Below are 16412 nucleotides of genomic sequence, written 5' to 3'. Positions count from 1 at the left end.
ATATTCAAACAACTGATCTACTACTTGTCTTGAATTGTTCTATCAGACAGCCATTAAGGCTGTAGGAATAGGAAAAGCAGCAAGCCTTTCCCCCACCCATATCCTGAGATAACCCTCTGGGGATGCAAGTAGTTTACTTAGTTCAAAAAAGTGATTGCCCTTGCTGGGGAGTTTATGAAACACTCACTGACAGCCCCGCACTGAAAAATGATTCCTTCTCTATCAGTCTGGTGGAGAACGCTTGATAAAAACCTCCCTCTCCTCATAGGGAAATAAATATGCACCTAGCCCAGAGAATCAATAACATATCAATGTTTTCAACTGTCTTACATGGATTCCATCGTGTCCTTCTCTGTTCAGAGCTAAAAGTTTTCAATTACCTCAGTCTACTCCAACAGTAATGCAACATGCAATAGATCATTACTGTAGGAAGAAGCTGATGCTATCAGTTCCCGACAGGGAACGTCCAGGAAGTGACAATGTTGACCAAGGACAGCAGCTGCTGACAATGAAGAAACAACCCATCAGAGGAAAAGCAATTACACAGACTCTGAAGTCCTCACATACATGGTAGATGAGATGCAATAAATAATCATACAGTCAAATTATCCCTTTGTCATCATTATTCACTTCAGCTTGAATCAGAGTGTATAGTAACAGGACTTTCTTTTAAGAAGGAGAATGTTGTGGGTCCCCCACCAGCACTGCCAGGATGATCCCTGAGCACGGAGCCAGGAGTAAGCCCTCAGCTGGGGGTGGCCCAAAAGACATCAACAAAAAAGAAAAAAAAAGGAAAAAATAAAAGGAAAAGAAAGTGAAAGTTGCTCAATATCCAAAAAATACTGCTTTGAAGAATTAAAAGTACTAGGAATCTTTACAGTTTGCAGTAGTTGAATTTAAACTCAAAAAAGATAGATTAAGATTGGATATCTTAATCCACAGATCTTTTCATTGTCCTACAGAAATTAAGTAGGTGACCATATTTTGGCACTCATATACATTTTGACTTTTTGTTTGTTTGTTTTGGGGCCACAGTCAGTTATGCTCAGGACTTATTTCTGGCTCCGCAATCAGGCATTACTCCTGGCAGGCCTGAGGGATCATTTGGGGTACCAGGTATTGAACCTATGTCATCCAAGGAAAGCACCCTGTCTTCTGTAGTATCTCTCTGAATACAACACGTATTTTTTTTTTAAGCACCAAGGTAGTAGATTGTTCCTTGCCAACACACTAACAACAAATTTTCAGGAAAAAAAAACAAAACTACGAAACAACAGAGAACTTATTCATTTTCTGAAGTTTTTGAATTCTAGACATCCCTTTATAAATTCTACTCAAGGCTACCAAGAAAGAAGCAAAAATAAAATGAAACAAAAACCTAGAATTAAACTAAAATCAAAATAGGAGCAGTCATAAATGCATAGAAGCTGTGTTACTAACTCTAAAGAGACATCTGGTGACATCTATAGCAGTGCAGGGAATTTAAGGTAGAGTGAAATAGAGCTATGTTGACTCTACTACTTCTGGAGAATCACTATTAGCCTATTCCTTAAAAAAAAAATAGCTAAATTGACTGCCCTCCTTCATTATAATGATGGCAACACAATTTATTCTTCTGAAATGACTTTCCAGGTTAGAGTCTCAACTTTTTACATTAGAGCTCTCTTTAGAATAGAATACTTGACACAAGATTAAATAAGGCATACAAAAATGTGCATAAAAAGGGTCCCCACCTCACTTTAAACACAGGAGGATAAGATGTATGGAGCAGTATTCTCTTACCGTAAAGCTTTTGGTCCAAAGTACATGAAGAGCTCCTTTCCCAAAGTTTCCACGCCATTGAAAACACATCCATGAAACAGTCTCAGGAAATTTTGACTAGGATCGTTATTATTATGCAGTGGAGTACCCTAGCAGAAATATCAGACACATACGTAAACACACACAAACTCTAAACACAAGGATAATTTGACTTTATTTATTTATATTACTTCATGCCCAGGTGTATCCCAAGGAGAAGAATAATCTCTAAGCCAAAGAATGTGACTGGTTGTTTACAAACATTTTTTTTCAAATTACAATGCCATCAGTCAAAATGAAGGGCAAAAAAAAAAAAAGTTGAAAAAAAGCATTTGGCACACAATCAAAATGAATTTATCTAAAAGAAAAGTATTGCTATGTAAGCATCATGTATAACACTTCTAACCCATTTTCCATAATTACCACACCATGTTTGATGGAGTTCATATAGTAGGCAACAAATCATAGAGAAATATGGGTGAAAACAGATAAAGATGGTGGGCAAAATATGTAAGTAAAATATTTAAACTGCATTGGTGAACTTGCAACCCTTATATTACTTTATAAGGTCAAGACCAAGAGGTGAATGAACACCAAGAAAAAGGGGAAGAGAACCCCAAAGATGAGCGCATTAACTCATGGTTTCTGGTTGTTTTGAACAAGTCTGGAAGGGCTTAATAGTGAACCACACTCAGGGATCACTACTGGGGACTGTCAGGGGTGTTGGGGATTGAATCTGGGTCAGCAAAACGCAAGGCAAATACTTGACCCACTACACTGTCTCTCTGTTCCCCTTATGCCACCCATTTCACATCAATACAACTAGAGAATCAATCTTCTGCTCAGAGTGACTCAGGAAAAAGGTATAAGAGTCATTTGGAGCAAAAGCTTTCCAGTTCAGCACAAGTCACACAATAAATTGTGAGAGATGCTAGCCTATCTCACTATGTATTCCCGATAGCCACATCTCGTTTCTTCTCATTCTCGCACAAAATCTCGGACCTGCCAGTGATTATCAGTCATTGGCAGAGCTGGCTTGAGCAGTCTGCAATGCACAGGCTTTCCATTTTGCCTGGGTTTCACAGATGAGTCTGTAAGAGCCCTGCATTGACATGCACCAAGAGTCCCCCCAATGTTTTTCTGCCAAACAAGACTTTCCACCAGCTGATACACCATCAAGCCAAGTGCAAACTGTCAGTAGGTTTCAATGTAGGTTTCCTTGGCAACCAATTAGTAGGTAAAAGTTCTTAAAAACCAGCCGTGTCACTTCTTATGATGACTTTCAGAGCAGACAGAGGTGATGGGGAAGCTTTGCCTCGATGTGAATCAGGTTTTGTGTTTTAGGTTATTTGCTTTAAGGAGGACCTTTGAAACCTCTATTTCCAAATCAATGGCTCAACTGGCAATTCTCCAACAATCCAATGTAAACCTTGCCTTGTCCTCTCCTGACATACTTTATAAGCAACTAATTTGAATCCTGTGAAGTCTTTGGGCTTCCTTGGTTTCTTTCATTCATACAAACCCACGTACCAACAGAGTTTCCATACCTCTGGATGCCAGGATTACAGCTGCTCCTGTTACCATCCTAGTGCTCTGAACAGCTTTCAAACTTTAGGGCTCAAAAGCATCATCTAAAGCTCAACCTGCACCCCCTGGGAAAGGGAATAGGCACACTCTTGGTCTCCCCTGCACTTTCCTCCTGCGCTCTCAAGTGTTAGAATGGGCCTTGGGCCTGCTCCAATTCCTTTCTGGGAGATAAGGGACCTCTCAGCCTAGGCTGGCTTGCCTGCCTGGGGAGGGAGAATCTTCATTGTTGTAAACTGCAGGTATATCCTATCCTTCTGCTTATGCACATTAATATGCCAGTGGCCTTCATGTGCACTAGAGCTTTCTGTATTCCACAGCCCATGGAGATGAGCTAGGGTCCTTCCATTGCAGCACAAAAAAAGTGGGGTATGTGTGGGCTGTGGCTAGGATTCACTGAGCTCCGGGGATCCATCACTCCCAGGGGCTGCAGGCTGGTCCTACTAGCTCTCCTCTTGCTGCAAGGAAATGCCTGATGGCTCGAGCCTGATATATAGGTTGTTTTCTGCTTCTGACTTGGAATCCAGTGCTGGTTTCTACCCCTGGCTCTGATATGCCTGCTTACATTGGCCATAGTAGTATTCTATTCTAGCCTTTGCCACTGCCTGACCTCTGTGGTGAACAGTGAGACCTGCTGATGGGCTAAATGAAAGATATCAACACTGTGGTACCCTAAATCGAGATTGTCCCCTTTCTGCAAATGGCAAACAATAAGACTTGAGTTTTCTCACTCAACTGCTTTTCTGATCTCTTTCCAGACATCCTTTCCTTTACTTAATTTTCACTTTACCATGTTTTCTAATGACTCCAGGCAAAGAGACAGACAAGGTCACCTTGACAGACACAGTACTGTCACAACACGTAATAAAACAGTAAATGAGTCCCAATTGTCTCATGTTGCTAAATTAATAGCTTTGACAAGAATTTATGCTATTTAGATAAAAACTCTTTAATAGTCAATAGCAATCCTATGTCATGTCATTCATGTGGTTTTTGTCTACAATTTTGATATCCCCTGCCAACAAAGGTGGCATCTGACATTTAGAAAGGTACCCTTCTCCATTAAAAATGCACTGTTCCTGGATGTCTGATTGTATTCATTCTATTTTAGAGAAGTTTCTTTGACCTTCCACTGTCTATTACTTCTCCTTCAGATGCTGAGAATACATTAGTGGAAGAAGTAACAAACTCCCTGCCTTCATTGAGTTTATATTTTGGAGGCAAGATAATTAAATGAACACAATAGCACAGCATATTAGGACTTTTTGAAAAGAAATCAATATGAGAAAGAAATTGAGACCAGGTACAGTGGAACTGATTGCAATTTTCAATGAGCCGCTAATTGCAATTTGCAATGAACAGTCATAGTCTCATTGGAAAAATTATATTGGAGCAAGTTTTGAAGGGCTTCTTAGTAAACGTTAACTGTGAAAGATTAAGACTTACATTACTTTTCAAAAATGCTCTTTCCAGCTGCTGGGTACAATCTAGTAAGAATCAGGAAAAGGTGGAAAGTGATCAGATTCTAGAAGTATCTTTAAAGTAAACCAGAGAGAATAAGCTTGTAGACTGAACGTTGAATGTTCTTGGCATGAAAAATGGAAAGAATGGTCATGCTATCAGCTGTGATGAAGATGACCATAGTAGGATGGGATCAAAGGCTAGGTTTGAGATAAATTTAGATTTTGATGTCTATTAAACATTTCAGCAGAGATGTAGAGTAGGCAGTTGAACCTGAGTCTGGAGTTCTGGAGAGAGGTCTATTTTGAAATACTCATTCAAGGATCAGCATTCAAATGATTTCAAATTCTTTGATTTTGGGGGGTGGAGTGGGGTAGTGCAAATCTGGCTATGTTCATGGCTTACTCCTGACTAGTACTCGGGGATCACACCTGACGAAACTCAAGGTATCAAATCTGGGTCGTGTACATGCAAGGGTAGAGAGTATAAAGAGAAGGGGTGTAAGACCTTAAGTCCAGGCATTCCAGTGTTATGATACGGGTAATAAATGGAGGACCCAGCAAAAGAATATTTTGTCAGGAAAAGGGAAAGACAAAGAAGCTAAGGAGACTGAGAATGTTGTCAGCAAGTATAAGAAGCTAAATCAGGTAAGTGCGGGGGTCCCAGATGCCCAGGGCAAAGCATGTTTCAAAGAACAGAACTTAATCTCATTCTTTCTAATGAGATTAACACAGATTCTGATGTAACAATGGGTTAGTCACATAGAAGTGATGAGAAACAAAAAGTCTGAGGAGATGGTGGGGGCAAAAGCCTGGCTGGGATTTAAGAGAAAATGTGAGAGAGGAATTAGAGGTAGTCTGGAGACAGTATTATAAGGGTCTGTACAGAAATGAGAGATAGTTAAGGGGAAGCAGAATCCAGAGCAATTTCAAGATGGAATATGTTTAGGTGTTTTAGGAAAATTTCAGTAGAAAGGTAGAGAGGATACTAATTTCGTTTATAGACATAGCTATTTAAATTTCCTTAGTAAATTAGGAATGAGTCAGTAATTGAGAAAAATTCTATATAGCAAGTAACTATTATCCTGTATTTTAAGCTCCTGAAAGAAAGACTCCTGTCTCATCACTTTCAGGGGAAAGTCTAAAAGTCTCAGGGAAGAGACCAAAGGTTTCATGCTAACAATGTGACTAGTTCCATCCTAGACACTCACTGAAAAACATCAAAATCTCACTGTTTTACAGGGCTGCGTTATCTGAATTACTTTCATCACCTAAATGCTTACCAGTGAATGGTGCTTATATTATTGAATGGAAGTACCCTAGTTTGCATTTGCCAATATAATACTCTTGGATTGTGAAGATCAAAACTTGCTTTGATTTTTTTTTCATTTTATTCAAGAAATTCTGGAGATGCAGCCAATATTCTGAGAAAGTTTCTACTCTATGGACTACTGTTCACTGATCAATAACGAGAGTGAATACTGGCATGTAAAGTTGCCCCTTCTTCAAAATACACAGATTTTATTCAGCAGTAAAAGACCATTAATATTGATGTAACGGAGCAAACAAATTATTTAGGGCTACAATTCAGATTTAAAAAATGTAATACTTATTCCTCAGGCCAGAGCGATAGCATAGTGGGTGGGGTGTTTGCCTTGCACACGGCCAACCCATGTTTGATTCCTCTGTCCCTGAGCCCGGCAAGCTACCGAGAGTATTCCGCCCTCATGGAAAAGCCTGGCAAACTCCCCATGACATATTCAATATGCCAAAAACAGTAAGAAGTCTCACAATGGAGATGTTACTGGCACCCGCTGGAGCAAATCGATGAAAAATGGGAGGACAGTGACAGGGACAGTGACAGTGACTATTTATTCCTTAACTACTATATGCTAAACATTTCAGAAGAGACAAGTGAAACAAATGGGAAAAATCTGATGACAATATAGATTTATGGAGTCATGTGACTCTATCACATGATTTCAGAGCAGCAGAAACTCTGCAGCCACAGTCTGTGACATTGACTTGACCATACTTAAGAATCAATTTTTTATGCCAAAAACAATTTACAGGGAATAAGAATCTTGCCTTGCATAGGGTCAACCCATTTGATCTGCGATACCACATGCGGTCCCCTGAGGACCACTGTCACTCCCAAGTAAAGAGTCAGGAATGGGTCCTGAGCATTGCCAGATGTGACCCACAAACAAGTGTTGGGGAGTTGAGTAATAGTATAGCCTCTTCCTTCCACACATATGTAGTTCAGAGCACTAACATTTCTCTACCTGGGAAACATCATGTTAAGGCTTTCTGCCTCTAAATGGGTCAGTGTTTTCAGCCATTAACACTGGCGTACCACACTGATTTAGGGTTTTCCTGGGACTTGTGGTCCTCCCTTGAAATCTCATTGGGGACAGTGACTATGGTGTTTAACTAGTGTCCTGAGAACTCACACAATGCTAGAAGTTCAGTTAACATTAGGATTGTTCAAATAGTAGGATTAATTAATTAAAAGTAGGATTAATCAAATCTATCCACCTTTCCCTCCTAGAACTGAATAGGCTTTTAAAATACTGATTCTTTGTCTGCTCATCCACCACTTCTCATTTTAACTTTCCCATGACTTCCAGGTAAAAAAAAAATTACTAACTCCTCCTCCTCCTTCCTCTTATTTTCAATGATCTGCAATGGAGTCAGTTTTCAATATAGGGCTAAATGTTTTTGTGATTGCTAAATGGTATATTTTCTAATGATCTCTAAAATGTAGTCAGTTTTAAATATATGGCTAAATGTTTTCATGATCACCAAATGCTTATATGAAAGTAAAATACAATAGCTACCAGAATTTTCCATAGTTAAAAAAAATCAAAAATCTTTATGGAGAAGCTCAGGAAAGGGCAAAGTACATTTCCAGAGACCAATCCCAGGTTCTAACTTTTATTTGAGCTATTTGCTTGGCATTTAAGTGGTTGTTTCTAAAACATCCATTCCAATAATTCATTTTGATATTAATCACTTAATCCCCGTTATTCATCGATTTATTCGAGCGGGTGCCAGTAACGTCTCCATTCATCTCGGTTGCGTGCTAGCGTAGCCCAATGGTATCTGTTCGTTTTAGGAACATGCAGAGCCTCAAACCAATCATTTAGGGTCTTGACGAAGAAGTCTGACCATCTTATAGGTGGGCGTCCACGTGATCTCTTGATGTCTCGTGGAATCCAATCAGTAATGGCTCTAGTCCAGAGGTTGTCTGTAAACCTCATTACGTGTCCAGCCCATCTGATTTTTTTATTTTGATATTAAAAGCTAAAATACCTAAAGAATTTTTTATGGATTTGTTTATCAGGACAGTTAGTCCAAGTCACACGACTCTCAACATACTATCATTTCTAAAATAATCAGCTGCGGATAATATACTCAGGACACAATAAAATGTCAATTTACGATTCAACATCTCAAGCACCTCTAAATCTTCAACTGCTTTTGAAGATTATTTTAGGGGAAAATCCTAAGGTGGTTTGTTGCACTTCTCTCGAGAGCCATTGTGTATGATTTGGCAAGACTTCAGCAATAAACCTTAGATTTACAAGATATTTATGTGCCCTACTGTTGAATCGGGGTTATCAATCTTTGTACAAGATTCAGCTGTCCAGACAAATTCAAAAATTAATTTCCACAAGCCTATTACCTTTGCTATAACAATTGTCCACTATATATTTGACTTTCTCACACTGGCCCTTATAATCCTGTTACTGTATTATTTGAACATTTCATCCCTTTTTCCTGAAACAGAGAAGAAAATCTCCTTTGCCACAATTTTAAGTATGATTGAGAAGGGTTCACCTTCCCATTTTCAAGTGGCTTAATAATATGAAATTGTCAAAACAACATATATCTTCAGAGATAGCACATATTTATTGTGGTGATTATCATTTATCCTGTCTACCATGGGTGAACAAGGAAGATGAACTTTTCAGAACAGAATAAGACTTTTCCATAGATAAATGCTTCACTCTAGTGCAGTTACATATTTTCCCTGCAGTAGAAAAAAAAATATTTACTTTCAGTGTATCTCTTTTCTCCTCCCCCACCCTTTCCCATCCTAACACAATCTCTTTCTGATCAAGAGGTCACTTATCTGCCAATTTAAACTATGAAAAAATCCAATTTTAAGATGGCCTTTAAGCACCAAAACAGAGAGGCTTTTAGGTCCATACATCAAATCATCACACTTCAAGCACTCACCCAGAGGGCTAAATACTTTGTACATAATCTGAGGTCACCAAAGCAATTCAAACCCTTCATAAGGAAATAGAATTCCTCAGATAAATGGGTTTGATGAGAAAACCCTGTTCTGGAAGAAAAAAGAATGAACAATTATGAGAACATTACTGTGACAAGCACTAAATTAAGAGTCGTATATATCATCTGATCTAATCCTGACCAAAAACCAAAGCTGTGAGCATCTTTATCTCCCGATAAGGAAGTGAAAAAGAAATTGAAATTTCACATCAAGATGAAGAGCTGTGCTTTTTCTATAACATACTGAATGTGACAGTGTTTAATTAAGAGCTATAACTGTGTTCCTGAAAAATCCCCTCCCTTACTTTCCTCATCTATCGGACTCATCTGTTTTATCTCGGTTTCATGATACCATATACTGCTGAATGCTGATGATAATGATCCTGTGTCATTAAGGTAAAGCTATTACCTGTATCCCTTTATGAAGTAAGGAGGCATATAATGCATGTTCTGTAGAATTCTGAAACCCCTGTGGGTTTCAAGGAGTAAGTTACATTTAGCTAGAAAATGAATCTTTGTGGACTAGCTAATTCCTGCACATAATGGCAATAAAATGAGCTATTTTTCCCCAACTAAGATGGGGAAAGTGGGTGGAAAACTTTCATGTGGCTTCATTTAGGAGGGATCTTAATATAACAAATACAACTAACTATTCAATCATAATAAAAGGTCCCAAACTGTATTTTTAAATGCTTATTAATTTTGCACAATTCAAAATTTTTATGTTGTTCATCCACCCAGACAGTCATTAAATGCTACTCTATTCACAATACCCTGAAAGACACATAAAGGCAAATAAGAGTAGCTATAGTAAATAGAAGCATCAATGCTTAAGGAGTGATGAACTAACTAGAGGATCACGTTTCAAATGAAATGACTGCTTATAAATGGTTTCATATCCTGTTTTGTGAAAGACTAAAAGCATGCAGATTACATACCGATTTCACTTAAAATATTGTACCCACACAACAATTAAAATCAAAGGATAGACTTTTCACAGCTCATTAACCAGCCATGCTCATTCATATTCCAAATATTATTTCTTACCATTAGGGTCCACAAGCTCAGGCAGAATTTTGTGCAATGTGCTTACACAGTTGCACAAGTTTATGCTGACAAGACAGTGGATCAAAACTCAGAAAAATAATTTCGTTCGTATACAGATGCTGGGATCCTCCATGACTAGGTTTCTTCAGAATGAGGGTCAGTTTTCACATGGAGACTTGCATTAAAGTGTGTTTTCTATGAATTTTAAACTGGGATAAAGAAATGCTTTATGAACAACAAAATGGGAGACTAACACCCAGGAGTGGCTGAGATTAGTACCAGGAATTTTGCTCCATGACTTGGAGGCCAGCCACACGTGCTAGGGGAAAAGGAAGCTCAGATAGAGAAGAGAGCACCTGTAAGGGACAGGCCCAAAAAGCTTATCTAGACCTGTTCCTTGAAAAACAAGTTATTTTGCAATGCAGGTTCCTATTGAGCTAAGCTAAATTAATTCTGGTGGTAGTCCATGTTGGGCCTGTCCCTTACACACCAAATAAAGGGTGTTGGGAGGATCCTCCCAGGGTGGGAGAAGCATGCTGAAAGTAGACTATAGACCAAACATGATTGCCACTCAATGCCTCTCTTGCAAACCACAGGACCCAAAAGGAGAGAGAGAGAACAAAAAGGAATGCCCTGCCACAGAGGCAGGGTGTGATGGGGGTAATGGGGGCTGGGAGGGATGCTGGGACCCGTGGTGGTAGAGGATGGGCGCTGGTGGAGGGATGGGTACTTGATCATTTTATAACTGAAACCCAAGCACAAAAATTTGTAAGTCTATAACTGTACCTCATGGTGTTTCACTAACTAAAAAAAATTTAAAAAATTAAAATTAAAAAATAAATTAAAAAGTTGTACCTTAAAAAAAAAGGGATGGGAGGATGGGGGGTGGGGAGGACACTGGGACCCATGGTGGTGGAAAATAGGCACTCGTGGAGGGATGGGTACTTGATCATTGTATAATTGAAACCCAAGCACAAAAATTTGTAAGTCTACAACTGTGCCTCATGGTGTTTCACTAATAAAAGTTTAAAAAAAAATAAAAGAAATACTTTATGACAAACTAATTTCTTCAGACTGTGGTAGAGACAGTATTTTGAGGACTGGTTATCAGTCACAGTTTTCATTAAAAGTCTAAGTCATTTCATTAAATGCTGAATTAATATTTTCTTTATTATTATTTTCATTTTTTCTGGTTTACTGTAATATAACTGGATTTTTGGTGATGAAAATAATGTAACACAAGAAGATGCTGCTTTGTTTGTATCCCAAAACCTATAATCAGGGCTGGAGATACATAGTATAGCGGGTAGGGCATTTACCTTGCATTCAGCTGACCCTGGGTCGATTCCCAGCATCCCATGTGGTTCCCTGAGCACCGCCAATAATAATTCCTTAGTGCAAAGCCAGGAGTAACCCCTGTACATTGCCGAGTGTGAGCCCCCCCGCCCCCAAAAAAGCCAAAACCTGTAATTTAGACCCAATGAGGAAAAAAAGATATACAATGATTTTTAAAGTGTCAAAGCTTGCCTTGTGAAGACTAATGATTTTAACACAGTAGGAGAAACATTTAAATAACTTCAATTCTCTGGTATAAATTAATGCCTAAGAAACATGGGCCAATCTGTAATAGAAATTGTGATGGCAGAGGTCCTACATATGTCATGGAGATCCTACCATGTTTTTTTTTTCTTCTTATATTTATTTATTGAATCACTGTGGGAAAAATTACAAAGCTTTCAGGATTAAATCTCGGTCATACAATGATCAAGCACCTTTTCATTCACTAGTACTCATTTTTCAACACCAAGAACCCCAATATACCCTCCTTCCACCCCTCCCAATACCTGTGAGGCAGATGATTTCTAATTAACTCTTCTCTACATTGATTACATTCATTATTTCAACAAAAGATGCACCACTATTGTTTAGAATTCCCCCCCCCAACAATCAGAATTGCTAAAAAGGCATTGTGAGCTACTTTGTTTTCTATACTTGGTTATGAGAGTCATATAATAATATTGGATTTCTGCAAAGAGCCAGATAATTACGAGATTGGTTTTTGAGCATCTGGTGTTATGGCTGTGCCAGAGAGTCACTCCTGGGGGGCAACTCATGAGCTCGGTAGGGCGTGAAGGACAAGCCCGTACCGCCCCCCTTCCCATGAGACTGCAGTTGCCCCATCACTGCCGGCTCATACCTGGCTTTCCTACAAGGTCTGAGGAAGCAGTCACCTTCCTGCGGGGGTAAAAAAGGTGGAAGGGAGCAATACCCTTTCCCTCCTGAGGAGGCATGGTGCCAGAGTTTAACACATGGACCATTCACTTTTCTGCCACAAGCTGCCGGGCTCTGGACTAAGTCCTTTTACCTCTGGAGCCATGGTCATGCTGGAGAGCCACTTGTGGGGGGGGCAACATGTGACCACGGTAGGACATGAAGGATGAGCTGGTACCGTCCCCCTTCCCAAGAGACTGCAGTTGCTCCGTCACCGCCAACTCTTACCTGGCTTTACAATAAACTCTGAGGTGGCGGCCACCTTGCATGAGGTCCAGACCCATTTCTGCCAAAAGCTGCTAGGTTTTGAGATTTGTTTCTGGGTCTCTGGGATCATGGTCGTTAATCAGCTTGATCAGGAGCCAGAGACGCCATTTGTAGGCAGTGACTCAGGGACTTGTTGGGATGGGGAGGAAAGGGCCAGTTCCAACCACATCTGGTGAGGCCCCACGTGTCTCATCACTGCAGGCCCAAACTTAACTGTCCAGTGGATTCTGGAGGATGGTGGTCACCGAGCCACCAGGGGGAACAGGCCAAGGCACGAAACCTTTTCTCACCTGGAGTGGCCCAGCACTAGTAACCTACAGCAAAAACAGGATGAAATTCTGGAAAAAGACTTTGGATTCCAAGATTTGTTTCTGAGTCTCTGGAATCATGAGCCTTAAGCAGTTCGACTGGGAACCAGAGAAGCCATGTCTCCAATTATGTAGCTTAGCCGGAGGTGGTGTGTGTGTGTGTCCCCACATACCTAACATTTCGCTGTTTACTTCCTTGGTAAACGTTGCCCCAAGTTTTATGGGTTTGGCCAAAGGCACAGCAGCCACATTAGGGTAGTAAAAGTCTGACGGTGCAATCAGGCTGCTAATGCACTAGCCACACAGGTACAGATTGACATGCTAGCAGCACCATAAACCTTTCCTGACATGTTTTGATGAAATTTGCAGTGGACATAACATAACTTAAAAATGTAAAGAACGCTCTTATTTACAATATTAAAAAATTGTGATCAAATTTTTCTAGGCAAAGAGTAATCAAATAAAGTATCATTAAAAAAATGTGTCTGTTTTTAGGGCAGATCTGTCAGTGGATACATGGTGCTGAGAACCCAACTGGTATCAAGCCAAGAGATTTAACCTCCTGTACGATCTTTCCTGCCCCATGTGGTAGTTTATGTCTTTGGTTAGTTTGGAGACCAAACCAATAGTGTACAGGATTTACTCCTGGCTTTGCATCAAGGATCCATCATGGCGGTGGTGGGGGGAACATGTAATGCGGGGAGTAGACATGGGTCGGCCACATGAAAGGGAAATTCCCTGCCGTCTGTACTATCACCCCAGCCCCTTTTGGCTTTTGAAATCAGTTTTACACCTCTGAGACAAAAGAGACCAGCAACAACATTTCCAACCCAAACAAAATGGTAGAAAGAAAGAAAGAAAGAAGGAAGGAAGGAAGGAAAGAAGGAAGGAAGGAAGGAAGGAAGGAAGGAAGGAAGGAAGGAAAGAAAGAAAGAAAGAAAGAAAGAAAGAAAGAAAGAAAGAAAGAAAGAAAGAAGCCAGGTTGAAAACCCATAGAGAGAATACACATCACATGCAGGCTTGCTATTGACTAGCTCAAGGAGTGATCTTTGCCCATACACCCTGCTTATGGGTCACACCTTTCTGACTGGGGTTGGGGTGAGAGGGTGGGGCTGTGTAACACTAGGCAGGGGCTTCAGCTCTCTGACCTATTCCTCCCACCCCCCCCACCCCCCCCCCGCACAAGACCACCCTCTCACTAGTCAGCCAGGCCGTGGGAAATACGATCCGGCCCACAGAAGACCTAACACCCTAAGCACCCCACACCCAACTTGCAGGTCCCAAAGGTTGGGAAAACTCAGATCCCACAGGCGACTGCACCAGCATGCGCTGGCCCTGGAAGTGGCAGGGGTCTGCCCGGCAGCGGGAGGCGGTGCTGCGGCACATCCAGGTCTTCTGCGGCCTGACTGTGGCCTTCGGCATGGCCAGCGTCTCCCTGTGGCTAGCTGCGGAGTTCACCTCTCAGACCTACTGGGACGCGCTGGTCTTCGTGGTGGCCGGCGGCTACTTTGTTAGCCTAATCTGGTTGGTTCGCAGGTGCAGAGGCAAGATGCAGCGGGAGGTGGATGATGTGGAGTCTGCCTCGGCTTTGGCCATCCCGGCCGCTGCCGCCTCTGCGGCCGAGGCCTCCGTCTCCCCTGACCCGCCCATCAACGCGTCGGCAGACTTGGCGGCCCTCTCCGACTCCAGGGGCCACTCGCTGGCCTCCCAGCAGGCTAGCAACAGCATCACCATCACCGTGACGGGCAGCGACTCCGGTCTCAGCCTGGACATCTCCCCCACCTCGCGTCCCAGCGGGGGAACAGCCTGCATGCCTCGGCCCCTCCTGCCGGGGCGTGGCTTGCTAGATTGCTGAGCATCTGCCCACGCACCAGAGCACGGTGGCCGTCCAGCGACGGGACTGGGCCCGCAGGCCTCTCTCCAGCACCTTCCCGCTCCTGGACGCCCCCCTCCCCCTCCTCCTCCCGCGGGCCCACACCTGGTGTCCAACCACGCCGTGCCTCGCCAGCAGTGGTTCACTGTGCAGTCGATCAGCAGGCCCACGCCGTCCGCTGCAGGCCGCCCTCCTTGCACCCCGCCTCTCCACAGCCACTGCTCGCCCCGGCTCCCCCAGCTGCTCACCGGCCCACCCCTGCTGTCTGCCCCGAGATACCCACCACGGCCGCCCATCCGGGCCCACCCTCCCGCTGTCCAGAGCCCAGCCCTGGCCTGGCCTGCCGGCTCCCGTCCGGCGGGGCCCCCGTCTCTGCCGCCTCACCCCGACACCACCGTGTCTGGGCCACCTACATCCTTGTGCCACACCGCTGAGGACCACGTGGACGCCCCTGCCATCCAGCACAGATCCAGCGCGGTAGGCAAGATCCTTGTGCAGCTCAACACCCTGGTGCAGCAGCCCCAGTTTTCCCATGATAATTGCATTTCAGTGTGTTTCTATGAATTTTAAAGCGGAATAAAGAAACGCTGTGTTACAAACTCATTGTGATAGGGACAGTATTTTGAGGACAGGTTCAAAGACACAGTGCTTGCTCGTTAAAAGTCGATGTCATTTCTTTAAATGCTGACTGAATATTCTCTTTATTATTTCATTTGTTCCTGTTGACTGCAACATGACTGAACTTTAGGTGATGAACATAACGGAACACAGGAGGATGCTGCGATGTCTGTATCCCAAAACCTATCGTCGGAGCTGGAGCTAGATAGTATAGCAGGTAGGGCATTTGCCTTGCATGCAGCTGACCCAGGTTCGATTCCCAGCATCCCATGGGTTTCCTTGAGAACTGCCAGGAGAAAGTCCTGAGTGCAAAGCCAGGAGTCACCCCTGTATATTGCCGAGTGTGACCCGCCCCTCTCCCTGCCCAAAAAAGCCAAAACCTATCATCTAAACCCAACCAGAACAAAAGATGTACAATTACTTTTAAAGTTTTAAAGCTGGCCGTGTGAAGACTAATGATTTTCACCCAGTAGCAGAATCATTGAAATAACTTCAATTCTCTGGGATAAATAAAACGCGTAGGACACGGGGCAATCTATCATAGAAATTGTGATGGCAGAGATCCTACCATGTTTTGGGGAAATTTACAGTGGACTTAACATACCTTTAAAATGTAAAGAACCTTCTTATTTACAATTTTTAAAAAAATTGTGATCCAATTCTTCTGGGCAAAGTGTAATCATGCAAAGTATCATTTAAAAAAAAAAAATTGTGTCCGTGTCTTTAGGGCAGATCGGGAGCTCCATGGTGCTGAGAATCCAACTTGTATCAAGCCAAGTGATTTAACCTCATGTACTACCTTTCCTGCCCCTTGTGGTGATTTAGAGATTTTGTTTGTTTGGTAGCCACAGCTGAAGAGCTGAGGGTTTACTCCTGGCTTTG

At 42.2% G+C, this 16412-nt stretch overlaps 1 protein-coding gene across 1 annotated transcript in view; it reads right to left on the bottom strand.

The window, feature by feature from the left end:
- Positions 1 to 16412, bottom strand: part of NEIL3 (nei like DNA glycosylase 3) — an 88060-nt gene that overhangs the window by 30758 nt on the left and 40890 nt on the right. Inside the window, exon 2 of the mRNA XM_056114367.1 lies at positions 1783 to 1910. Coding sequence (XP_055970342.1) covers positions 1783 to 1910 — 128 coding nt within the window. The remainder of the gene's footprint in view (positions 1 to 1782; positions 1911 to 16412) is intronic.

This window comes from Sorex fumeus, unplaced genomic scaffold, assembly GCF_029834395.1.
Source record: "Sorex fumeus unplaced genomic scaffold, SorFum_2.1 ptg000024l, whole genome shotgun sequence".
NCBI lineage: Eukaryota > Metazoa > Chordata > Mammalia > Eulipotyphla > Soricidae > Sorex > Sorex fumeus.
Note: the sequence above shows the minus strand (reverse complement) of the source record. Positions and strands in the feature narration are given on the sequence as shown.